A 27,245-nucleotide genomic window follows, 5' to 3' on the forward strand; every position below is an offset into this window, starting at 1 on the left:
GCTAAAACCACGTGGAATTGCAACTAATTGATACTATTTTTCTAAAATGTTATCCAAAAATTTTATGTGCAACATATTTTGATCTTTACCATCCTGGATATTTTTCTGAGAACTTCCTTGGGAACTAGTTTTAAAACCCTCTGTATTCATATCCGATTTCTTTTGTAGAGAACTTTTTTTTAAATGAAAACTCCCTGTCATTATATGCTATAAATGCATATATGTGTATTTGTGTATGTTATAAATGCATGTATGTGTGTATGTTATAAATGTATGTATGTATGTGCATCTATATGTATGTGCTTTAACTAGCCTTTTCTTATTAAAACATGCTCATTATATATTAGTGGCTCTGGTAAGAAGAAGATTGACAACAGCAATAGTATGTTGTGGATTTTTAAATTGCTTTAAGACATATTACAGGTTAAAGGAATTGTGATTGAACTTACTAACATGATAAAAATTAACTTTTCATCAATTGTCATGTCCTGCAAAAGAAATGTCCATTTTACCAGCAGTTCTATTGGCTTGTCTGAAATAATTTATAAAAAAACAGAAAATCTCTGTCTGCTGATCAAAATGCAGCATTTTTTGACCTTATGAAATTTCACACCCCAACAAGTTTTAAAGACATACTGTATGTCACAGTCTGCCAACATCTGCTCTAACACTTCCACTGGCAGAGGCTGAAATAAATGTGTACTTGTGGAGAGAGATCCTATTTAGTGACTGACAGCTTCTCCACAAGATAAATAGCAGTTGACATCTGTAACTTTTACTTGGATAACCAAGTACTTGTGCTTGACTCTTGCAGGTAAAGTAGTAATTGAGTACCTAATTTTCAGAAGTATTACCATAGATCCTACCGTGTGTCCATTTACAACTTTATTATTTGTAAAGCTTTATTTTAACCTTAAATATAATAAAAATAATATAAATAATTAAGGAAATAATGCCTTCATTGAAAGGACACTTGTGAAAGGAATGGTTCAATTTTTCACTTTGGCACTTTACCTATGATTGGGAACAAATCATGTTTTTAAACTTTGATCTTAACTTTTTTTTTTTTTTTTTCATCAACAAACTGAGCATCTTTTTACTGCTTGGTAAGGTAGAGTTTGAGAAGACCTTTGAAGATTTAGTAAATAGGAAGCTAATTCAGACAAAGGGGAGGTATTACAGGCAGATGACAAGGCTTTTATGAGGCATCAATGGAAGAAACCTGCATAGCCTGTTTTCTTTGGCTTGGAGTTAGTGCCCCACTTGACTTGGCCCCCTATGGAATATTGTTCTTCAAGTGGCTGCACAGAGGGCTTACATGAACTGTTGTTCATAGCATCTGTAACTCTGGTTCCAGGGGATCTGACACCCTCTTCTGGCCCCTGTTGGTGCTTTCATGCATATGTTACACATACAAACAAGCAGATGCACACACATGCACATAAATAAAAGTAAAATTTTAAATTAAAAAATGTGAATAGCCTTTAAAATTATTACAAGGTTTTTCTAAGGTATGTTAAATATTATATATCCCATTGATAGATACAATTTGAGTACTTAATTTATACTAATTAAGCCTTCATGGGCTGGCTTCTGAGATGGCTCCATTTGGTTATCTGTTTCTTGTGGTGATGTAAGTGCTTGACTTTGGCTGTTCAGTGACCATATTAAATAAGTGCAGAACAGCATGGTTTTATTCCTGGTCTCTAGTAGCAGAGAAAGGCTGCTTCATTGACCTCATGGTTGGCCATCCCAGCATCATCTGTAAACTCCAGGTTCATTGAGAAACTACCTCAAAGGATAGGGTGGAGAGTGATTGGGGAAGGTAACACCTGGCTTCACACATGTGTGAACATACAAGTACTAGTTCGTATATGTGTGTGATCACATATGAACATGTATATTTATATATGGACTTAATTTAAAAATTCCAGAAATACCCTTTTAGCTCATTTGAAATGAATTATAATATGAACGAGAAGTATTTTCAAATTGAGTTTTTCCAATATTTGTTATATTTATTTTCTTCTCTTTTTAATAACATTATCCAGGCTAGGGGAAGAGAATATGCTTAGCTACATATAAAGCCTTGCATTCAGTCTCCAGTATCAGGGAAAAAAATCCCCAAAGCCTTTTGTTCTCTCTGATTAACTGCTATTATTACTACTTCACTACTATTTGATTGAAACTACTTTTGATGATTTTTCCAGAGTCCACTTCATTTTTAATGGGGGGGTGCTTAATGGTGGTGGTGGGGGTCAACATTATTCCTATGTTGGGTTCATGGATAAGGACCTTATATACAAAAAACATGCATATACATTAGTCTAGCATTAATTTTATCTAGATTTTGGAAACTAAGAGTCAAAGACTTGTATGTTTTTGTGCTGTGGGCGCCCACAGCACAGTTTCACTTTGTAGTCCTGAGTGGCCTGGCACTTATTATATAGGCCCACCTCAACCTAACAGAGACCAGGCATGTGCATTAATGAAAAGGCAGATAATTGTGGGCAAATGTGACTGGGAATGTGGATAATGTAATGGAAATTGGCTGGGGAGGACTGAGCAAGGCCTGTTTGTTGAAAATTTTCTCTTGATTATTATCTTCAGAGATAAAGACATTGTTCCAGGGATAGGAAGGACATTTGTTACAGGAGGAACTAAGATCTGCTTTAAAGGAAAGCCAGAAAGAAAGTCTTTACTCGATTTATAACCTGGTTTGGGGGAAATGGGCAAGAACACATTGAAAATGGCTTTCTTGCTTTGACTTTTTCCTCATATGCCAAGGTAACACATTTGGTTAAAATCTTCAATAATGCTTAGAGTTAATTTTCAGCTTTAATTTGTTTTCTAGATTGGTGTTGAGCTATATTTTATACTTTCAGGTTTCTCTGTGTTCTTATTTGCAAAAAGTATAATTTGGTATTTAATAAACATCTAGCTAAGGACTTCACACTTTGTACATTACACCTGGATCTACAAGAATACATTTTTAAAATAAAGTTTATAAAATTTTGGTTAAAAACTGTATACTTTATTCTCACTTTCATGTATTCAGACCAGCCTGCTCTCATGGGAATTATGTTGTCATATTATATTTTCACTGTAAATTATTGCCGCCCTACATATGTTTCAGCCTTTCTTTGTCCTAGGCTGACCCTAGACAGTTGCCTAGTTTTCCTTGTTCAGTAGTTCAGTTTTGCATGTGCATGAGTAGAAACCTTGGTCTATTCCCTGTTATTTCCTTTTCCTTACCTTCACATCATTACCACACTCTCAACCCATTTTTAGTTCTGCTTATTTTATTCTTATGTTCGAACCTATTATGTATGCCTCCAGATATTTTCCTGGAATGACTCACTCTCTTAGTCTCTGATAAAGACTCTTAACTAGATCTCTGTGTCTCGTCTGAGCCACTCACGTTCTTCCTTCCCTTGTCTGTCAGAATGATCTTTCTAAAATTAAATCCTAACTATGCCATTCTCCCCAGGAAAATTTTGCTTGAATCTTTATTTCCTACTGGATGGCATCCAGCTTCCTTAATGTATCATACTAGTATCTCTTCAATCTGGCCGCTCCTTTCAACTCCTGGTCTATGTCTCCTCTGCTCTGCAGCTCTGTTAGAACTGTTAGAACTCCCTGAAAACTGCTGCTCTTCTCTTTGTCCTGGCTTCTGGTTGGAATGTCCTTATCTTCTATTTGCCTATGTGATTTTCTTCTGTTTAATTCCTTTTTAAAATTCTTTCCTCATTCAGTCATTTAAAACTACTCCTCTGCCTTTCTCAAACCAGGGTTTGCATGTGCATATGTCTGTTTATCACCTTGTTTCTTGGTTATCTTGTTCATAAATATGTCTTACTTTTTAGTCTGAGTTATTCTAGATGAAATAGTTTAATCTTATCTCCTAGTGTCTACATGTCATGACTTTAATAATTATTCATGAATATCTGAGCACATACTATGTAAATTTCTTCTTTTTAGATAAGAAAATAAAGCCTTTGGAGTCAATGATTTGTTTAACGTTATCTTACTAGTTAATGATATTTATGTACCAGTACTAAAACTATGTAACTCAAGGAGAAAGAGATGGCTCAGCATTTAAGACTGCATACATACTGACCTGAGTTCAACTCCCAGCCAGTATGTAAAGTGACTCATTACTGCTTATAACTCCAGTTCCAGGGAGATTGTTAACTCTGGCCTCCCTGAGTACCTGCACTCACTGGAACATACCCCGCTTCCCATACACATAATTAAAAATAAAATGATTGTTTAAAAAGAATCTCACAATGCCCCGCTATCATTTAAATGTTATTTTTTTTCCTCACATCATATTAGGATGTTAGGTAATGTATTACCTGTCATTGTTAAAAAATGCCTAAAAGAAGCCACTGAAGGCAGAAGGATTTATTTTTGCTAATAGCTTTAGGAATGATCCTGCATTAGTTGTTAATCATTTTGCTTTGAACTCATAGTGAAGCACTGGTTTATGGTGAAAGCATGTACCGGAGTAAAATGGTTTATCTCGTGGCTAAGAACACAATAGAAAGGACCAGGTTCTTATAACCATCTATAGGGATATGGTACCAATAACCAAAAGACTTTGCATTAGGCCACATCTCATTAAGTTTCTAGTAATTGTTGGTTGGTGGTTTAGTCCCTGAAAGCTGGGGGGGGGGGGGGGCTCTGGTTGGTTGATATTGTTGTTCTACTTATGGGATTGCAGACCCCTTCAGCTCTTTGAGTCCTTTCTCTAACTCCTCCATTGAGATCCTGGTGCTCAGTCTAATGAGAGGCTGCAAGCATCTTCATCTGTAGTGGTCAGGTTCTCGCAGAGCCTCTCAGGAGACAGCTATATCAGGATCCTGTCAGCAAGCACTTCTTGGCATCTGTAATAGTGTCTGGGTTTGCTCTCTGCAGATGGGATTGATCCCTCATGAGGCAGTCTCTGGAAAGCTCGGAATACCCACAATACAACTCATAGACCATATTAAATCCAAAAAGAAGGAAGATTACACCAAAGTGTGGATGCTACAGGGCTACTTAGAAGTGGAAAGAAAATAGTCTCTGGAGGGAGTGGGAGAGAGGAATCTGGGAGCAGAAGAGGAGATGGGGGAAAAAAGTATAGAAGGTCAGGAATTTGAATGTAGGTGTGCTGCAGTGGATCGAGGGGGAACCAATCTCTTAATTAGTTTCTTATGTTCAGAAATACTTTTCTCTGAAATACTTGAAATAAATGAATATGTATGTCAAAAACAACATTGTCCAAATACCATTCCTTCTCTCAAAGAAATCTTAGAGTTGCTCTATATTTTTACACAGGGAAGCTGAATAATTGTTATTTTTTACTTATCCATAAATACTTGTACAAAATAAAAAATATCTATATTTATATATATACATATATATAATACATATATATTTTTCCAGTATTTCTCTATATGACTTAATATTCTATATTTTGGTTGTGGTAATATGGAGGTAGAACTGAGGGCCCAGCATATTTGGGAACCTTGCTAATGAGCTGCACCTTAACTCCTATTTTTATGTAAAGTACCACATTCTGTTAACTTCAGTACCATGCACATTTATGCATGCCTTTGCTTTGAATGACTTCTAGAACTATATTATATACTTTTTTTTAGGATTGGATGTATTTTTACTTCTAATTCTGAGGAAACTTTTAGATAAATGAGAAATTGAGTCTAATATTAGGTTTATCTCACTATAAGAAGTAAAACAGAAATTGGCACTATGAATTTAGTCAAATGGCTTTTGAAGAACCAAGTTTCTACAGGCTAAGGATCGCTCATGTGTCACATGTTGCCCCTGTATAGTCAGAAGTTCTCCCTTTCTTTTCATAATCTTCCAGTGTCTTTCTGAATCTTTTAAAAGAAACTCTTGTTTGCTCTCCATTTGAGAGATACTAAAATTAACTTTTTTTTTTTTTTAAATTACTGATTCTTCAAAAGGGGAGATGATATGGTAGGTAACTGTTTTAAGGGAAAGCAAGCAGGCCAGGAGTGATAAGCTCCAGGAGCTTTCGATCTGAGATACCAGAATGGAAGAAAACCCCAGCAGAAGTAGCTTCCTCTGCACCTGCTCTTCTGTTTTTACCACTGAGCTTTCTCAAGGTCATGATCTGTTGCCTGTTTATAAGAGGTGGTCTATCTGTAATTGTTACTGAATTACTTTTAAGTACTTTTAACTCTAACGTTTTCCTTTTTGTGCTCCTTGATAGCAACTTGGTATACATATTCTGTTTTTGAAACTGCCTATTATGTGTGTTAACACAATTATGTGTTTATATACATACACACACACACACATATAATCAAGTTTATCATGTGTAGTTAGTCTCTGTAGGAACAGAACTGAGAGATTGAAAATACATATATTTGTGAGATATGTTAGAGTGGCTTTCAACAATGGTTGTCTCACAATAGACAGACAAGAATCTGGTAGTTGTTCAGTACCTGAGATCGGGTGTCTCAGCCTTCCCAATCTGTTACAGGAGTCCCAGAGAAGTCATAGAGAATAATTGGTCTTCAGTCTCTGTTGTAATTCTGAAGAAATAGTTTCTAATAACCAGAGAAAAAGTGTCTCAGCAAAAGGAAAGACAAACTTGCTAGTGAGAGAGAAGGCAAGCAAGCAAAAAGCAAAAGTTTCCTTTTCCCCTGTACTTTTTTGTGGGCTGTCACTAAAAGTTGTGGCCCAGATTTAGGGTGGGTCTTCCCACCTTGATTGATCTAATCAAGAAAAATCTCTCACAGGTGTGCCCAGCTGCTTGGTTTTTAGTTGATTCCAAATGTTGAAAACCAAGATTAAGAATAAACCTTAAGTTCTAGAGAATATTTAGGAAGTTCGTATTGGGAGTGTTAATTTCTCAACAGTGTACCTAGTACTCAGAGAAATAAAGTGATAGAAACCAATTTTCAAAAAAATTTGCTATACCCTTTTTAGATAATGTTGTCTCTTTTAATTTTTACAGAAATACTGTGAGGTAAATATTGAGTTTCCTATTTTGAAAAGGCTCAGGAAATTGCGTGACATGCTTCTTGGTAGTTGTTAGAGCCAGAAATTAAATATGTGAGTAACAGAAAATAAACTCCAAATTCTGTGTTTATTACTCCACATTAGTCATTAGATCTGAAGAATAGGTAATGTAGTAACAAAAATACTCTGTGACACTTGGAATTAGTACTTGGCATGTCTCATGATTAAATTCTGGAGTAAGTTTTACAATTAAAATACAAATTTTAGGGAAGGGGAGATTTATTAGAAATTAGACTATCCAGAAAAACCTCTCCTGGAGATTGAGATTCTTTAGAGAAATAGTAACATTTTAAAGAACAGGCTGGATTCTAGGTAACAATACTATTCTAATTTTTTAAAAATTTCTCAGATACTTGGGCTGAATATCTTCTCTTTTGAATTAAATAGGTATGAAATTCTCAGGAATGAGTCAGAGTTCAGATGGCATTTTCTATCTCCATATAGAATGAGAACTATTGGAGGAAAGGGTGTCTTAGTTAGGGTTACAATTGCTGTGATGAAGCAGCATGACCCAAAGCAACATGGGCTTATTTCACTCACAGTTACATGTAACAGTTTGTCAAAAGCAGTGAAGCAGGAACTCAAGCAGGGCTGAAACCCATACAGGAGCTAATGCAGAGGACATGGAGGAATGCTGCCTACTGTCTTGTTCCTCATGGTTTGCTCAGCTTGCTTTCTTCTAGAACCCAAGACTGAGACCAGGGGTGGCACTACTCACAGTGGCCCTTTCACGCCAACCACTAATTAAGATAATGCCTCATAGGCTTGACTACAGACCAGCCTTATGGGGACATTTACTCAATTGGGGTTCCCTCCTCTCAGGTGACTCTAGTCTTGTTGACATTAAATAAGCCCTCACAGAGGGATACCTGAAAAAAGAAATGTGCCACTTGAAAACAGTTAGATTGCTTCAGTCATTTCAGGTATTTCCCCAAAGTCATCATTAGGCTCTAGGAATTCTATTAGTTTATCTGGGTTTTGTTTGTCTATTGTTTCTGTAGTGTTATTGCTATTTATTGTCAAATTTAGTAACTTGTAAAATAATGTTTTAACTTTATTTTTATTGCATTTTTAAAAATTTTTATTGGATATTCTCTGTATTTACATTACAAATGTTATACCTTTCCCCCCACTCCCCTCCCTTCTCTCCCTCAACTTGTTTCCATGACGGTGCTCCCTCTCCCAATCACCCTCTCCACCTCAGTGCCTTGGCTGATGATGATGTTGTTCTTCCCATTAGGGTTCAAATCTTTCAGCTATTTTAGTCCATTCACTGGGGTCCTTGTGTTCATTTTGATATTTAGCTGCAAGAATCCTCACCTGTATCTGTATGACTCAGGGAGAGCCTCTGAGGAGACATCCATATCTGGATCCTGCCAGTAAACACTTCTTGGCATCAGCAATAGTGCTTGGGTTTGGTGGCTGCCTATGGGGTAGTTCTCCAGGTGAGGCAGTCTCTGTAGATCTTCTCTTTAATCCCTGCTCCTCTATTTGACCTCGTATTTCCTCCTCTGTTTTGTTGTCCCTTCTAAGAAGGTTTGAGACATCCACATTCTGGTCTTCTATCTTTTTGAGCTTCATAAGTTCTGTGGATGGTTTCTTGGGTATTCTGAGCTCATTGACACAGATAGATGTTGCATTTCAAATCCCACCATAAGAGTAGTATTTTTAAACTAAAAAATATCTTTAAGTATACTTTTTAGATTGGAACAGATAGATGTCTCTTGAAATGTTTCATTAATAAAACTAAGTCAGTCGTTTTCTGTAGAGTGGTGCTGTAACGTGAGTAGAGAGAGGATGGGTATTGGTCATCATCTAAACAGATGTATAAACCATTAGATACCAAGCCAACTTTCATGCATAGCTAAGGATCCTTGTATTGTTGTCTTATTACTAATCCTTTTGTTGTCTTCTGTGATGCCCTTTTCATATTTTAATGGCAAAAACAATTCTGCTTCTTTCTCTCCAACTCTAATCAGTTATGATCTGGTAAAATTAATAGAAAATGTGTGATTGAGTGTATATACTTTTATCTGATTTAGTCTTTGACTATTTCTTTTATGTAAATTATTTTGCAACTTAAAATGTTAGTTTCTAGATATTAGAGGATTGGTGTGTGTTTTAAAAAATAGTAATTAGAAATTTGATTCTATTTCCATTATAATTGGTGCTTTAAAAATTTAATACATACGGAACTGTGAGATTAGTGGGAGTAAGAAAAGAACTGACATTTTAAAAACCTACTATTTATTAGTTGTTTTACTTCTTATAATTATATTTACCATAAGAAACATAACTTAAATATTATTTCCCCTCCTTCAAAAACTAGATAATAAAGCAGACCTAGAGAGATTAAAATTTTCTTGGGGTCTCAAAGCAAGTCACTGTGATCTAATGCTTAGCTTGAATTTAACTTGATAATATATTGAATTAAGATTCTTCAGGTAAAGAGTAGTCAATACTCAAAGAAAAATCTTATCTTGCAGATGGTGCATTCACACGTACATATTCTCAAAGTATATTTTGACTATGTTGAACCTGTTTAGAATAGATACGGATAAATGCCAATGTAACAGTCAAACCTATTGATTATTTTGTAAAAAGAAAAAAAAAGTATTGCTTAATTTGAGCAGATCATATCACTGTCCTGCATCAGAATTTTGACACATGCAGAATAAAGGAGAAGCTGTGGGTCCAGTGCTTGTTCTGTTCTTCCTCCTTCAGCTTGTCTACTGCTTAAGGGCTTCAGGGCAACAGTTTCCCTAGTGGGGAGTTCAGGAGAGAAATGCTTATTGTCCTCTTAACTAGTTTGCCAGTGTTATGGATCAACCTTTGTCATTTTCATCTAGTATATAAAGATACATTTCAGAGTTGGGAAATACTTCCATCTGAGGAAAGAGTAATGGTGCAGAACAGTTACTAGTATATAAAGCCTTCAACATTATCTTCAAGTTATAACAGAAGCCACATCACAGACAGGTTAAGTTTTAGAGGAAAGATAATCTGGAAATTCTTGATAAATTATATCGTTACTAACATTTTGGCAAATTGTATTTTAGTTTCACATGCTTGTCCCTTCTCCTGAATTACTTGTGCTAAATCACTGCCTTGGTGTTCCCTGATCACATATCTATCTTGATTTAAAAGCATTTGTTATATTTCTAGTAATGTTAAATGAGGCCTAAGGCCAGAGTAGAATTCAACCTCAGGATTTACAAATGATATAGAGGACTTGTTTTGGGTTGGAAATAATACATAATCAAGCAGATGCTAATGGAAAAATGCAATGCAAGGGAAGAGAAAAGAGATTGGGGTGCTGTTTGGAAGTTCCATAGAGGAGAGTACATTGCCCCTTTATTATAACAATGTTTCTGCTCTATAATAAGGCCTTTCACTGCAAGTTCAGCCTTTTTCATTCATCTGTTTTGTGCTCTGCTTCCTCTGTTACTAATTGTCAGCACAATACTCTTCCAACTATGTGAAGTCTCAGTGTCCTTTTGGACCAATTTGTCATTGTTTTTCTCTCTCACCCCAACCCGTGCACTCAGAATCTATTACCATGGTTGCATTTTTAGATATTTTGTATGTTTTAAAATGGCAGTGCTTTTGAAACACGCCAGAATAGTTCATGGTAATTGAACCATCTAACTAGCAACAGTTACTGCTTTCAAAATGCACACTGATAGTTTCTCTTTCTATAGGCTATTCTTAAAACTTAAAATATGCATATAACATTTAAAGCAATATAATAAATTCTATCATAAGTTTTAAAAATAGGTTAGTTGCTAGACTTCTTTCCTAGAATTCACAAAGCCTAAGATTCAGCCTCAAAACCTTAGAAAACTTCGTAGGGTGGTACAGGGCTGTAATCTCAACACCTAAGGGGAAGAAAGGCAAGTGATCAGAAGTTCTAGGTCATTTTCAGCTAAAAAATGTGTTTGAGAGAAGCCTAGGGTACATGAGACCGTATTCTAAGGAAAAGAAAGATATTAAAAAGAAAAATGTATGCATTTTGTTATAAATATCATCAAACTATACACGTAAAATTATTTTAGATTACTTATTAATTTAAAATCTTACCACATTTTAAAGTATAGTATATTGTAATAAATTAATAAATATAAAAATATTGTTTTCAGTTCCTTATTTTGAATCTATTACATGCTTGTAACTATACTAGAATTCTCAGGAAAGGGCTGCACTCTAGTTTTGTGTTTGACCTATTAGTTCAAAGTAAATACAGTGTATTTTTTTTTTTTTTTAGCAATTTTATGTGTGCAAAGAAAGGTTACTATAGAACACTTAATATATGTATTTATTTCATGAAAAGCAGGATATGGTGGATAGATGAAAAGTATTAGTGGTTAAAAATACTGACTCTCAAAATATGCTCTGGGAAAATAGTAGTCTCCATGTTAACTATAGTTTTACATGTACTTTATGCTCATTGTAACTAGTAAGATCTTAATGCACACTATCAAACCTTTAAAAAAACCAAGTACTGACAAAAATGTATTCATATACTTTTATACAAAAATGCTTAAAATCTGTACATTTATCTTTGTTTTTTAAAATAAAGTTGTTCAATTAAAAAAACAATAAAAGATTAGTCAAAAAAATACTTTGAAATGTTCATGATTTAAAGCTACAAATAGTATTGTAGCTTTAAATCCCATGAAGGTAGCAAAGTAGTATTTTAAAGTGCCAGATTTTGAAATACAGATCATAAAAGTGAGGAACATCTACCAGAATATAAAAACTGTATTCGTAACCTGATTATAGGCTCTTCATTATTAACTTTGTTAAGCAATAAACAATAAGAATTTGTTTTATTTTCTATTTCTTTGTATGAAAAAAAATACATGTTGCTTTTGTGTAATATGTTTTTGGCTCAGGAACAATAACTAGAAATGTGGAGCTAAGTGTAGGCTATTTTGGGAATCATTTATTCATTATTAGTAAGTAAACATGTTTATTATCTAACATAATTGTTAATGTACAGCATGAATCCCAGCTATGAAAAGGATCCAGACAGATTGATGTCTTTTTCCTTGGCTAGACCTAACCTGAGAAACTATCAGTACCATTGACCAGAATTCAGCAAGGGAATGTTTCTTCTTTATTCTTCCTTATGCAGTGTGAGAGCCAGGAACAAAGACATCCAACCTCTTCTTTCCTGCAGTCAGGTTAGCAGGTGAAAATTCTTTTCCTTGTGATGAAAAGGTATCCCAGATGGAGAGAGACCAAGCTCAGAGGAGTGGGAGGAGGCAATAAGATGGATTAGGTCTAGTCTCTTTGTTTTCTTAGTTTTCATAGACAGTTAATTGTTCTAGCACTTTTTTTTTCCAGAAGAGTTTGTGCTTCGAATTCAGATACTTCTGAGGTATGCGTTCAGTTTCATACATGCTGTGCATTTTGAATAATTTAGCTAGTTTGAGCCTTGTAAATTTGCTCATTACAAAATGGAGGATAATAGCACTGTTAATGTTTGTGCTTTAAGGTGGAAACATTTAGAAACCATTCAGAATGCAGCATTTGACACATAATGGTCATTTAACGGTTGTGCTGGAATTGCTATTCCATTGTCCACAAACTTTACCTGTCTTCTGTATATTACATAAATACCTTTTAAGATGAAGTTGTAATTGGACATCATTTCATTTTATTGAACAATTTGAAACATTAAATAAGAAAGTGTATTAAATAGAAGTACTATACTTAGAAGTTTAGAGATAACTTGCAGTTGACCTCATTTAATTATTCAATGTAAATTATGATATAGTTATGATAAATAGAATACATTATGTTTTTATATTGACAATCAGAATTTTATTTAATACTTGTTTGTTTGTTTGTTTGTTTGTTTTGTAGAGGGAGATAGTGTCAATATGTAGCCCTGGGTATCCTGCAACTCCTTATGTAGATCAAGCTAGCCTCAACCATATAGATAGCCAACTGCCACTGGCTCCTGAATAATAGTGTTAAAGATACATGCCACCATACTGAGCTTTAGTAGGATATTTTAGAAGGAAACATAGTACTTAAAGATTTAAAAGGTCAAAATAAAAATTTAACCTTTCTAATAAACCTTTAAAGATTATTTTTCAAAATTTCTGTAGGAAATACTTACATATACATGCTAATTGGCTTTCAAGTTTGCAGAAAAATTAACATTTCAAACAAACTTTTCATCTGTGATTCAGAATGGTGTACAGTAAGCAGAGTGTTTGAAATTTAGCTTGTAGTTTATTACTCAGAAGAGCTTAAGTAATGTAACTGCTTAATGTAAGAGCCAGTTTAACAGAGATTTGAAAGTGGATGCTCCAAGTCTTGGGAGAGTAAGATGTCTTGGGCAGTGTTAAGGAGGATGTCCAGTGAGCATTTCTGTGCTGCACAGATCACAGAGGCACAGTCATATATACCATGCATATATAACAGTGACCACAAAAATAATATGAAAAAGTTAGTATTTTGTGGCAAAAGATGGTTATTTTACAAGGCTCTGGGAGTGCTTCTTTCTTTTAGGTTAAGTTGATTTTAGTTAGGATAACTTGTCTACAGAGTAGGACATGTAGATACTGCATGATTAGTGTTTTAAGATCTATGTGACCTTTTATGTTGGACAGTTTTTCATAAAATTAGGAGACCTAACATTTGATACATTGATGAATTACTCTTATTTAGCATGTAGTAGCTTTCTCCTTACCTTTTTAAAATTATTTTACCAGGAAGTAAATACTTTTTCCAGCCATCACAATAGCTATGCCAGCTTGGTTTCCATTTGCTTGGTAGATTTTTTTTTTACCCTTTGATTCAGTCCTTTGGTCCCTTTACCAGGAAAATGTATTTCTTGGAAACAACTGTAGCTAGATTTATTTTCTGAATCCTGTCTACCAAAGTGTGTCTTTTTGTTGGTGAGTTGGGATTATCTATATTTTAAGTTACTGTTAAGAGACGTTTATTCATTGTGATAATTTTGTTAGTTGTTATTCTGGCTAGTTGGACTATTGTTCCTTGACCTTTTCTCACCCTGTTAGTATTGGGATGTGATGGTTTACTGCACTGAATATGATGGTGAATTCTTTTCCAGGTTTCTGTTCTTCGTCCTTTTCTGTTATGAAATTTGCTATTTTCCATACTCTTATGATTGAGACAGTCTTACTTTCTGTGTTTCATCTTCATGTGGAAACTTCCACTGCTACTGGCCGAATGGCCATGAGATGCTTTCATTTGTGTTTGTCTTTAAATCTCTGTTAATTTTCACAGTTATCCTTGCTGAATGTTCAACATATCTTTTTTAACTTTATTTAAAAAAGAGATGCATATACAGATTATTAAAAGCATTTTAGCATAAATGTATATGAATATATTTTACAGTACTTGATTTTTTAAAGGTTTGATAATATGCAATGAAATCTTACTATTTACAAAGATCATAAAGCATATTTAAAACAAAACATAACATGGAAATAGTTAAGGTTTTTGGTATGTAAAGATTAAACAATGATTTTTAACTACCAAAAATTGCCATAAGGCTATCTTCTGAGCTTTTGAGTTATTAATGGGTTAAGGTCTAGGTGAACCCGACTCTGAGTGGGTGCTATATACTTATTATTTTTTTGTTCTAAGAAGGACTGAGGCTTCCACTTTTTGCCCCCCCCCCCCCCTTTGAGCTTCATATAGTCTGTGAGTTGTTTTCTTGGGTATTCAGAGCTTTCTGAGGCTAGTATCCAATTATCAGTGATTGCATATTGTATCTGTTCTTTTGTGATTGGGTTACCTCACTCAGAATGATATCCTCTAGATACATCCAGTTTCTTAAGAATTTCATAAAGTCATTGTTTGTAATAGCTGAGTAGTACTACATTGTGTAAATATACCATAATTTCTGTATCCATTCTTCTAATGAAGGACATCTGGGTTCTTTCCAGCTTCTGGATATTATAAATAAGGGTGCTATGAACATGGTGGAGCAGGTATCCTTATTGTATGTTGGAGCATCTTTGGAGTATATGCCCAGAAGTGGAATAACTGGATCTTCAGGTAGTACTATGTCCAATTTTCTGAGGAACCGCCACACTGATTTCCAGAGTGGTTGTACCAGCTTACAACCCCACCAGCAGTGGATGAGTGTTCCTCTTTCTCCACATCCTTGCCAGCATGTGCTGCCATCTGAGTTTTTTATCTTAGCTATTCTGACTGGTGTGAGGTACATACAATCTCAGAGTTGTTTTGATTTGAATTTCCCTGATGACTAGGGATGTGGAGCATTTCCTTAGCATTTTCAGCCATTCGATATTCCTCAATTGAGAATTCTTTGTTTATCTCTGTACCCCATTTTTAAATAGGATTGTTTGAGTGTCTGGCATCTAACTTCTTGAGTTCTTTGAATATATTGGATATTAGACCTCTTTCAGATGTGGGATTGGTAAAGATCTTTTCCCCATCTGTTGGTTGTAGTTTTATTTTCTTAACAGTGTCCTTAGCCTTAAAGAAACTGCAATCTCATTAAGTCCCATTTATAGATTCTTGATCTTAGAGCACAAGCCATTGGTGTTCTGTTCAGTAAATTTTCCCCTGTGCCTGTGTGTTCTAAGCTTTTCCCCATTTTCTCTTCTAATAGTTTCAGTATACCTGGTTTTATGTGGAGATCTCTGATCAACTTGCACTTGAGCTTTGTACAAAGAGATAAGAAAGGATCTATTTTTATTCTTCTGCATGCTGACTGCCAGTTGAGCCAACACCATTTGTTGAAGAGGCTGTCCTTTTTCCATTGAATGTTTTTAGCTCCTTTGTCAAAAATCAAGTGACCATATGTGTGAGAGGCTCATTTCTGGATATTCTATTCTGTTCCATTGATCTACCTGCCTATCTCTGTACCAGTACTGTGCGGTTTTAAACACAATTGCTTTGTAATATAGCTTGAGGTCAGGGATGGTGACTCCCGCAGAAGATTTCTTGTTGTTGAGAATAGATTTCGCTATTTTAGGTTTTTTGTTACTCCAGATGAATCTGCAAATTGCTCTTTCCAACTCTATGAAGAATTGGGTTGGAATTTTGATGGGGATTGCATTGAATCTGTAGATTGCTTTTGGTAAGATGGCCATTTTTACAATGTTGATCCTTCCGATCCATGAGCCCGGTAGCTCTTTTCATCTTCAGAGACTTCGATTTTCTTCTTCAGTGATTTGAAGTTCTTTTAATACAGGTCTTTCACTTGCTTAGTTAGGATCATACCAAGGAATTTCACGTTATTTGTGGCTATTGTGAAGTGTATCTTTTCCCTCATTTCATTCTTAGCATGTTTGTCCTTTGAGTAGAGGAAGGCTACTGATTTGTTTGAGTTAATTTTATACCCAGCCACTTTGCTGAACTTGTTTATCAGCTGTAAGAGTTATCTTGTAGAATTTTGGGGGTCACTTAACTATACTATCATGTCATCTGCAAATAATGATATTTTGACTTCTTCCTTTCCAATTTTTATTCCTTTGACCTTCTTTTTTTTTTTCTTTTTCTAATTGCTCTTGCTAGAACTTTAATTACTGTACTGATAAGTAGGAAGAGAGTTGTCAACCTTGTCTAGTCCTCACTTTCAGTGTGATTGCTTGAAGGTTCCCTTTATTTAGTTTGATGTTGGCTATTGGTTTGCTTTATATTGCTTTTACTAAGTTTAGATATGGGCCATGAATTCCTGGTCTCTCCAAGACTTTTAACATGAAGGGGTGTTGAATTTTGTCTAATGCTTTCTCAGCATCTAATGAGATGATCATGTGGGTTTTTTTCTTTGAATTTGTTTATATTGCAGATTACATTGATGCATTTTTATATATAGAATCATCCCTTCATCCCTGGGATAAAACTTACTTGATCATGATGGATGATCATTTTGATCTGTTCTTGGATTCTGTTTGTAAGAATTTTATTGAGTATTTTTGCATTGATAAGGGAAATCAGTCTGAAGTTTTTTTTCTTTGTCAGGTTCTTGTGTGATTTAGGTATAAGCTTAAGTGTGGCTTGATAGAAGGAATTGGGTAGTGTTCCTTCTGTTTTTATTTTGTGGAATAGTTTGGAGAGTATTACTTTTAGGTTTTGCATGAAGCAGTGATGGAATTCTGCACTAAACCCATCTGTTCCTGTACTGGTTTTGATTGGGAGACTTTTGATGACTGCTTCTATTTCGTTAGGCATCATGGGACTGTGTAGTTGGTTAATCTGACCCTGATTTAACTTTGGTACCTAGTATCTGTCTAGAAAATTGTCCATTCCTTCCATATCTTCCAGTTTAGTTGAGTATTTGCATTTGTAGGAAAATCTGATAATTTTTTTTAATTTCTTGTTTCTGTTGTTATTTCTCCATTTTATTTCTGATTTTGTTAATTTGAATATTGTCTCTGTGCCCTCTGGTTAGTATGGCTAAGGATTTATCAATCTTGTTGATTTTCTCTAAGAACCAGCTCCTGGTTTTCTTGATTCTTTGTATAGCTCTTTTTCTTTCTTCTTGGTTGATTTCAGCTCTGAGTTTGATTATTTCCTGTCTTCTACAGGTCTTGGGTGCATTTATTTCTTTTTGTTCTAGAGCTTTCAGCTGTGCTGTCAAGCTGATAGTGTGTGGTCTCACCAGTTTCTTTTCTTTTCTTTTTTTTTTTTTTTAAGGTTTGATACTCTGCATGAAGGTCTTACTAGTTTAATGAGCAAAAAGTACATGTAAAACAGGATGTAACCCGGAATTAGTCAACGTTTTCTTGGTGTGTGAGGATTGAGTATAATGTTTTTGTTTGTTTGTTTTGTTTTGTTTTCTTTTTTTCTTGAATTTCACACAGTCTGTTAGTTGTTTCTGGGGCAGTCCAAGCCTCTGGAGTTAGCATCCCACTATCAGTAACTGAATATTATGTCTGTTCTTTTGTGACTGGGTTATCTCACTCAGGATGATATTCTCTAGATATAACCATTTTCTTAAGAATTTGGTTAAGTCATTGTTTCTGATGGCTGAGTAGTACTCCATTGTGTAAATGTACCACAATTTTTGTATCCATTCATCTACTGAAGGACATCTGGGTTCTTTCCAGTTTCTGGGTATTACAAATAGAGATGCTATGAACATTGTGGTGCATGTATCTTTGTTGTATATTGGAGTGTCTCTGGGGTATATGCCCAGAAGTGGAATAGCTGGATCTTCAGGTAGTACTATGTCCAATTTTCTGAGGAATCGCCAGACTGATTTTCAGAGTGGTTGTATCAGTTTGCAACCCCACCAACAGTGGCGAAGTGTTCCTCTTTCTCCGCAACCTCGCCAGCATCTGCTGTCATCTGAGTTTTGGATCTTAGCCAATCTGACTGGTGTGAGGTGGAATCTCAGGGTTGTTTTGATTTACATTTCTCTAACTTCCTTAGATGTTTCTCAGCCATTCCACATTCCTCAATTGAGAATGTTTTGATTAGCTCTGTACCCCGTTTTTTTTTAAATAGGGTTGTTTGATTCTCTGGTGTCTAGCTTTTTGAGTTCTTTGTATAGCTTGGATATTGGCCTCTTTCTGATGTGGAGTTGGTGAAGATCTTTTTCCATTCTGTTGGCTGCCATTTAGTTTTCTTGACAATGTCCTTAGCCTTACAGAAACTTTGCAATCTCATTACGTCCCATTTGTTAATCTTTGACCTTAGAGCTTGAGCCATTGGTGTTTTGTTCAGAAAATTTTCTCCTGTGCCTATGTGTTCTAAGGTTTTCCCTACTTTCTCATCTAATAGTTCCAGTGTATCTGGTTTAATGTGGAGATCTTTGATCCACTTACACTTGAGCTTTGTACAAGGAGATAAGAACGGGTCTATTTTCATTCTTCTGCATGCTGAGTGCCAGTTGGACCAACACCATTTGTTGAATAGGCTGTCCTTTTTCCATTGAATGTTTTTAGCTCCTCTGTCAAAAAGCAGGTGACCATATACATAAGGGCTCATTTCTGGATCTTTTATTTTATTCCATTGATCCATATGCCTATTTCTGTACCAGTACCATGCAGTTTTCAGCACAATTGTTTTGTAATATAGCTTGAGGTCAGGGATAGTGATTCCCGAAGATGTTTTCTTGTTGTTGAGGATGGATTTCACTATTCTAGGTCTTTTGTTATTCCAGATAAAATTGCGCATTGATCTTTCCAACTCATTGAAGAACAGGGTTAAAATTTTGATGGGGATTGCATTGAATCTGTAGATTGTTTTTGATAGGATGGCCATTTTTAAAATGTTGATCCTTCCAATCTATGAGCATGGGAGATCTTTCCATTTTCTGAGATCTTCCTTGATTTCCTTCTTTATGGTTTGAAGTTCTTGTCATACAGGTCCTTCACTTGCTTAGTTAGAGTCACACCAAGTTATTTCATAGTTTTTGTGATTATTGTGAAGGTTATCTTTTCCCTAATTTTTTTCTCCACATGTTTGTTTTTTGAATATAGGAAGGCTACTGATTTGTTTGAGTTAATTTTATATCCAGCCACTTTGCTGAACTTGTTTATCAGCTGGAGGAGTTCTCTGGTGGAATTTTTGGGGTCACTTAAGTACACTATCATGTCATCTGCAAAAAGTGATGTTTTTACTTCTTCCTTTCCGATTTGTATCCCTTTGATTTCCTTTTGCTCTCTAATTGCTCCAGCCAGGACTTCCAGTAATATGTTGAATAGGTAGGGGGAGAGTGGGTAACCTTGTTGCGTCACTGATTTTAGCGGAATTGCATCAAGTTTCACATCGTTAAGTTTGATGTTGGTTGTTTGTTTGCTGTATATTGCTTTTATTATGTTTAGGTATGGACCTTGGATTCTTGTTTTTTCCAGGACTTTTAACATAAAGGAGTGTTGAATTTTGTCAAATGCTTTCTCAGCATCTAGTGAGATGACCGTGTGATTTTGTTCTTTGAGTTTGTTTATATGGTGGATTACATTGCTGGATTTCCTTATTTTAAACCATCCCTGCATCCCAGGAATGAAGCCTACTTGATCATGGTGAATGATCATTTTGATGTGTTCCTGGATTTGGTTTGCAAGGATTTTGTTGAGTATTTTTGCATCAATGTTCATAAGTGAGATTGGTCTGAAGTTCTCTTTCCTTGTAGGGTCTTTCTTTGGTTTAGGAACCAGCGTTATTGTAGCCTCAAAAAATGAGTTAGGTAGTATTCCATCTGATTCTATCTTGTGGAATAGTTTGGAGAGTATTGGTATTATGTCCGCAATAAATGTCTGATAAAATTCTGCACTGAACCCATCTGGACCTGGGCTTTTTTTGGGTTGGGAGGCTTTTGATGACTGCTTCTATTTCTTTAGGTGTTATGGGATTATTTAGATGGTTTACCTGGTCCTGGATTAACTTTAGGATCTGGTATCAGTCTAGGAATTCATCCATTTCCTCCAGATTTTCCAACTTTGTGGAGTATAGGCTTTTGTAGTAGGATTTGATGATTTCTTGAATTTCCTCAGTTTCAGTTGTTATGTCTCCACTTTTTTTTTCTTATTTTGTTAATTTGTATACTCTCTCTTTGCCCTCTAGTTAGTCTTGCTAGGGGTTTATCAATCTTGTTGATTTTCTCAAAGAACCAACTCTTGGTTTTGTTGATTCTTTCAATGGTTCTTTTTGTTTCTATTTGGTCTATTTCTGCCCTAATTTTGATTATTTCTTGCTGTCTAGTCTTCTTGGGTGTATCTGCTTCCTTTTGTTCTAGAACTTTTAGCTGTGCTGTCAAGTTGCTGATGTAAGCTCTCTCCAGTTTCTTTTTGGAAGCACATAGGGCTATGAGTTTTCCTCTCAGTACTGCTTTCATTGCATCCCATAGGTTTGGGTATGTTGTGTTTTTGTTTTCAATGAATTCTCGAAAATCCTTAATTTCTTTCTTTATTTTTTCTTTGACCCTGCTATCATTTAACAGGGCGTTGTTTAGTTTCCATGTGTATGTGGCCTTTTTGTTGTCTTTGTTGTTGTTAAAGACGAGCCTTAGACCATGGCGATCTGAGAGGATGCCTGGGAGTATTTCAGTCTTCTTATATCGATTGAGGCTTGTTCTGTGTCCAATTATGTGGTCAGTTTTCGAGAAGGTGCCATGGGGTGCTTAGAAGAAGCTGTATTCTTTTACTTTAGAGGAATATGTTCTGTAGGTATCTGTTAATTCCAGTTGGTTCATAGTCTCTGCTAGTTTTACAGTGTCCTTGTTCAGTTTCAGTTTCCATGATCTGTCTATTGGTGAGAGTGGGGTGTTAAAGTCTCCCACTATTATTGTGTGGGGTGAGATGTATTTTTTGAGCTTTAGTAGGGTTTCTTTTATGAATATGGGTGCTTTTGTATTTGGAGCATATATATTAAGGATTGAAAGTTCCTCCTGACAGATTTCCCTGGTAATGAGTAAAAAGTGTCCTTCCTTATCTTTTTTGATAACTTTTGGTTGGAAATTTACTTTATTCGATATTAGAATAGCCACTCCAGCTTGTTTCTTGGAGCTGTTTACTTGGAAGTTTTTTCCCAACCTTTTACACTGGGATAGTGTCTGTGTCTCTGAGATGAGTTTCCTGTATGCAGCAAAATGCTGGATTTTGTTTATGTATTCAGTCTGATAGCCTATGTCTCTTTATTGGGGAGTTGAGTCCATTTATGTTAATAGATATCAAGAAATAGTGGTTGCTGTTTCCTGCTATTACTATTTTTATAGGTTGAGTTGTGTCAGTGTCTCTTTCTTCTTTTGGTTTTCTTGCTTAGGCGTTTTCTTGTTTTTACTAAGATGTAGTTCCCCTCACTGTATTGGGTTTTTCATCTATAATACGTTGTAGTATGGTCAGATATTGTGTAAATTTAGATTTGTCTTGAAATATTTTCATCTCTCCATCTATGGTGATTGATAGTTTTGCTGGGTATTGCAGCTTGGGCTGGCACTTGTGCTCTCTTTGGGTCTGCATGATGTCTGCCCAGCCTCTTCTTCCTTTCATAGTCTCTGTTGAGAAATCGGGTGTGATTCTGATTGGTCTGCCTTTATATGTTACCTGACCTTTTTCCCTTACTGCATTTAGTATTCTTTCTTTGCTTTGGGCCCTTGGTGTTTTGACTAGTATGTGTTGAAAGGAATTTCTTTTCTGGTCCAACCTATTTGGAGTTCTGAAGGCTTCTTTTATGCTCGTGGTCATCTCATTATTAAGGGTAGGGAAGTTTTCTTCTACAATTTTGTTGAAGATATTTACTGTGCCTCTCTTCTACCTCTTCTATTCCTATTATTTTTAGGTTTGGTCTTCTCATTGTGTCCTGGATCTTTTGGACATTTTGGGTTAGGAGCTTTTAGGTTTTTGCATCTTCTATGGCTGTTTTGTCTATGTTTACAATGTTGTCTTCTGCCCCCCAAGATTCTCTTTTCCATCTCTTGTAGTTTATTGGAAATACTTGCTTCTGTGACTCCTGATTTCTTTTTTAGGTGTTCTACCTATAGGGTTATCTCTTTTAGTGTTTTCTTTCTTTCTTTCTTATTTTTTTTTAATTAAACGACTTTATTTTACAAAACAAAGATAAATATACAGATTTTAAACATTTTTTGCTTAAAATTATACATTTTTGTCAGTACTTTTTTTCAGATATTAAAATAATTTTTACATAAAACTATGTGAATATATTTTCTAGTCAGTACTTGATTTTTTCAAGGGCTTGACAGTATGCATTGAAAACCTAATAGATAAAATTAGCGTAAAGTATATGCAAAACAAAATGCAACATGGAAATAGTCAAAGTCTTCTTGTTTTGTAAATATATATATATATATATATATATATATATATATATATATTGTTTTCTTTATTTCTTGGACTTCATACAGTCTGTGAGTTGTTTCTGGAGGAGTGCAAGCCTCTGGTGTTAGCATCCCAGTATCAGTGACTGCATATTATCTCTGTTCTTTTGTGACTGGGTTATCTCACTCAGGATGATATTCTCTAGATATAACCATTTTCTTAAGAATTTGGTTAAGTCATTGTTTCTGATGGCTGAGTAGTACTCCATTGTGTAAGTGTACCACAATTTTTGTATCCATTCATCTACTGAAGGACATCTGGGTTCTTTCCAGCTTATGGCTATTATAAATAGAGCCGCTATGAACATTGTGGTGCATGTATCTTTGTTGTATATTAAAGTGTCTCTGGGGTATATGCCCAGAAGCTGAATAGCTGGATCTTCAGGTAAACTTTAAAATAAAGTTTAAAGAAAAAAGAAAATGAATTAGTACATGTATACTGTTTTCAGGCTATATTGGAAACATGTGTTTCAAAGCTAAGTGTTTGGGAATGTGGTAGTATTTAAATAAATTGTTAATTTCTATATATCTATATTATTACTATATAAAAATATCTCAAAATAGAGAAAAAGTGTTGGAAAGATTGGTAAAAAAATAAAAGTGGAAATAGAAATAATAAAAAGATCAGAAATGGAATGAAGCCTGAGGATAGAAAATTAGGAAGTGTTATCACTTCGAGGGATTAGTTCTCTCCCAGAGGGTTCTGGGTATAGAGAGTGCTGTGTCACGACTGGGTTAGCTCCGGGAACAGGCAAAACTGGAAGGATTCAGTGTCAGACTGCTACCTAATTCCTGTGTTAAGAGGGCTCTAGGTGGGTTCCTCTTAAAACAGGAATTTTCAAAGAAGTTGTGGTCTCACCTGTGCTCTCAGATGTGCCAGCACTTTTGTGAGACTGGTCCTCTCTCAGTGGGGGCTGGGTACAGAGTGTTCTGGCACCAGGTCAGCTCCATGCACATTCAGAAACCTGAAGCATCTTGTCTCAGCCTCTTGTTTTTTCTTTTAACAATTACAGTTTCATGGTTCTTTGCCCTTCTAGTCATAAAGAGGAACACAATGGCACTTTTCTCTACCTCTGACCCATCACCTGAACGAATCACTGTTTTATCAGTCCCATAATTGGATTTTAGCTTGTGAGGGTTACAGGTTCTTACTAAGGACAATACTACTTGGCTTACCGTTCACAAGTGGCTTCTGCTTCCTTTACTTGTGAGAGAGACATGGGACTCTAAATCCATACCAGCAACATTAGACTATGCTTTGATGTTTTCCTAGGTATTCCCTAACAGAATCTAGTCAGTTCCTGGCTGACTGTAGTGACTATGTACACTAAGAATTACAAGCAGTTTATTACAAGCTTGAAGAGACTTCACAGAGATGTAAGCTATCCTTTTAAAATGTTTGATAATGTCTTTAGCCTTACAGAAACGATGCAATCTCATTAAGTCCCATTTGTCAATTTTTGACCTTAGAGCTCGAGCTATTGGTGTTCACTTCAGGAAATTTTCTCCTGTGCCCATGAGTTCTAAGGTTTTCCCTACTTTTTCATCTAATAGTTTCAGTGTATCTGGTTTAATGTGGAGATCTTTGATCCACTTGCACTTGAGCTTTGTACAAGGAGATAAGAAAGGGTTTTATTTTCATTCTTCTGCATGCTGAGTTCCAGTTGGACCAACACCATTTGTTGAATAGGCTGTCCTTTTTCCATTGAATGTTTGCAGCTCCTATGTAAAATATCAGGAAAACAAAATGGCAGCCAACAGAGTGGGAAAAGATCTTTACCAACCCCACATCAAATAGAGGCTTAATATCGAAGGTATACAGAGAACTCAAAAAGCAAGACACCAGAGAATCAAACAACCCTATTAAAAATTGGGGTACAGACTTAAAAAGTTCTCAATTGAGGAATATCGAATGGCTGAGAAACATCTAAGGAAGTGCTCAACATCCTTAGCCATCAGGGAAATGCAAATCAAAACAACTCTGAGATTCCACCTCACACCAGTCAGATTGCCCAAGATCCAAGAGGAACACTTCTCCGCTGTTGGTGGGATTGTAAACTGGTACAACCACTCTCGAAATCAGTCTGGCGGTTCCTCAGAAAATTGGACATAGTACTACCTGAATTTCCAGCTATTCCACTTCTGGGCATATACGCCAGAGACATTCCAGTATACAACAAAGATACATGCACCACAATGTTCATAGCAGCTCTGTTTATAATATCCAGAAGCTGGAAAGAACCCAGATGTCCTTCAGTAGATGAATGGATACAAAAATTGTGGTACATTTACACAATGAAGTACTACTGAAACAATGGCTTAACGAAATTCTTAAGAAAATGGCTGCATCTAGAGAATATCATCCTGAGTAAGATGACCCAGTCACAAAAGAACGGATATAATATGCTGATCCATATTATATATATCCACTGATAATGGGATACTAACCCCAGAATGCTCTGAACACCCCAGAAACAACTCACAGACTATGTGAAGTTCATGGGGAAAAAAAAAGAATATATTTTAATAAAATAGAACTGAATCACATCCCCCTTTCCTTCCTACAGCCCCTCCCAGTTTCTCTTTTATCCCCTCAAATTAATAACCTCTTTTCCTATATTATTGTTACATATATACATATGTGTATGTACACGTACTCACAAATACTTAATTACAACCTTAAAAATGTATTTATATACTTTTATGCAAAAATGCTTAAAATTTTTTACATTTATCTTTGTTTTTTAAAATAGTTTTTCAATAAGAAAAAAACCAAAAACAAAAGAATAAAAATAAAATGTTTGATAATATAATACAATATCTAGTGAAAAACAAGGGGCATGCTAATAAATAAATGAAACTGTAGACACTGCAAGTCTGTGCCCAAAAGCAAACAGAACATTTATGGGATGATTATGATTTGATCTAGACTTTAAAGGATTGGTGTTTCAATAACAATTGGTTCTTCAAAATGGAAAGGGTTACGACAAATGGGTGTTTCAGAGCAGAAGGTAAATATATAGGAAAGAACAAGATGTGTTTGGGAAAAATTGAAGAGTCATGCTTAGCATGCCAAAGAAATACTCAGATCAGGTTTGAATAACCTTGAACAGATATTTTTGGAAAACAACTGTGTTTGCTGATTATTTTGTGTAGAGTAAAACTGTAGTTGTCAACTATTTATTTAATATTTTAAGTACTGTGCATTTAAACTGATACTTAATTTTATTTTTAGAATGTCAGTTAATGAAAACAGAACGACCAAAGCCAAATACATTTATTATCAGATGTCTTCAATGGACCACTGTTATAGAGAGAACATTTCATGTAGATACTCCAGAGGAAAGGTAAGAGACTTGTTCATTCTTACTCTATTAAAAAATAGTGTAAAATGTATTTGTATCTGGATTCATTATTTTTAATTAGGTATAAATATATTTGCAATGTGTTACACTTTATTCTGTTTCTGTTATCTTGCATGTTTAACTAGGGTTGGAAAATGATAAATCACCCTTGGACTACTTTAAAATAAAGTTCTTCTGAATATGGTATACATATTTTTAAACTTGAACACATTTTATATATAAACTATATGTGCTTATGTTTGAAATTCAGAATGAAATGTGGTAGTAAAAGTTTTTAAGTATAGCTGCCTGTCTGCATGTTAGTTTCAGATGGCCAAGTAAGAAGAATTCTTAGATTTTTCACTAAACTTTAGAATATTAGTAAATAATAGCGTTGATTAGTGTTACTAATCAATGTCCTAAGACTGATGAGCAGCAACATTATGATACTGATCAGCCCTATTACATCCATGGGGCTGTATTTCCATTCTTTTTATCTGCTGGTTTTGTCACTATTTTGTTACTGTCTACTTCTCCTTTAATATTCTTTTCTTTGATGGCTTGATAATGACTCAGGTCTAGCAAAATCAATCACAAAGTTATATTCCTACAGTTTTTATTATATTTTATTTTAATCAACAAATTTTTAAAGTAGAATATGAATAGCTTTCTCTTCTAAATGAGTAACTTATTCCAACATACTTTTCTAAGACTTCAATGAAAAAATTTTTTAAAATCCTAATGAAATGATCAATGACAAAAGTTTTTGTTGTTTTTCGAAATACTCTGTATTGAACCAAAAGCTTTTACATGCTAGGTGAGTGCTTTATCATTGAACTAAAGAACTAGCTCTAGCATTTTTTATTCAAAAATATCATTTTAATAATACCTCAATCAATAAATTGTGACATATTGTAGAAATATAGAAAAGGTAATACGAGTGTGACACAAATAATATTTTATTTTCTATACTTGCAATATTATTTTTTGTTTTGGACTGTATACAAGCGTATGCGTACCCCCTTCTCATGCCTGTCTCCCATATATCT

The 27,245-nt window shown here is 35.0% G+C and overlaps 1 protein-coding gene across 3 annotated transcripts in view; it reads left to right on the top strand.

The window, feature by feature from the left end:
• The window catches only part of AKT3 (AKT serine/threonine kinase 3), a 246,318-nt gene that overhangs the window by 129,647 nt on the left and 89,426 nt on the right, over positions 1 to 27,245 (top strand). For all 3 annotated transcript variants that reach the window (XR_013974863.1, XM_080909361.1, XM_080909362.1), the window contains exon 4: positions 26,088 to 26,199. Coding sequence is in view for 2 of the 3 variants with exons in the window: in XM_080909361.1 (XP_080765487.1) it covers positions 26,088 to 26,199 (112 nt within the window). In the remaining variant the exon portion in view is untranslated. The remainder of the gene's footprint in view (positions 1 to 26,087; positions 26,200 to 27,245) is intronic.

This window comes from Micromys minutus (assembly GCF_963924665.1).
Source record: "Micromys minutus genome assembly, chromosome: 1".
Classification (NCBI taxonomy): domain Eukaryota; kingdom Metazoa; phylum Chordata; class Mammalia; order Rodentia; family Muridae; genus Micromys; species Micromys minutus.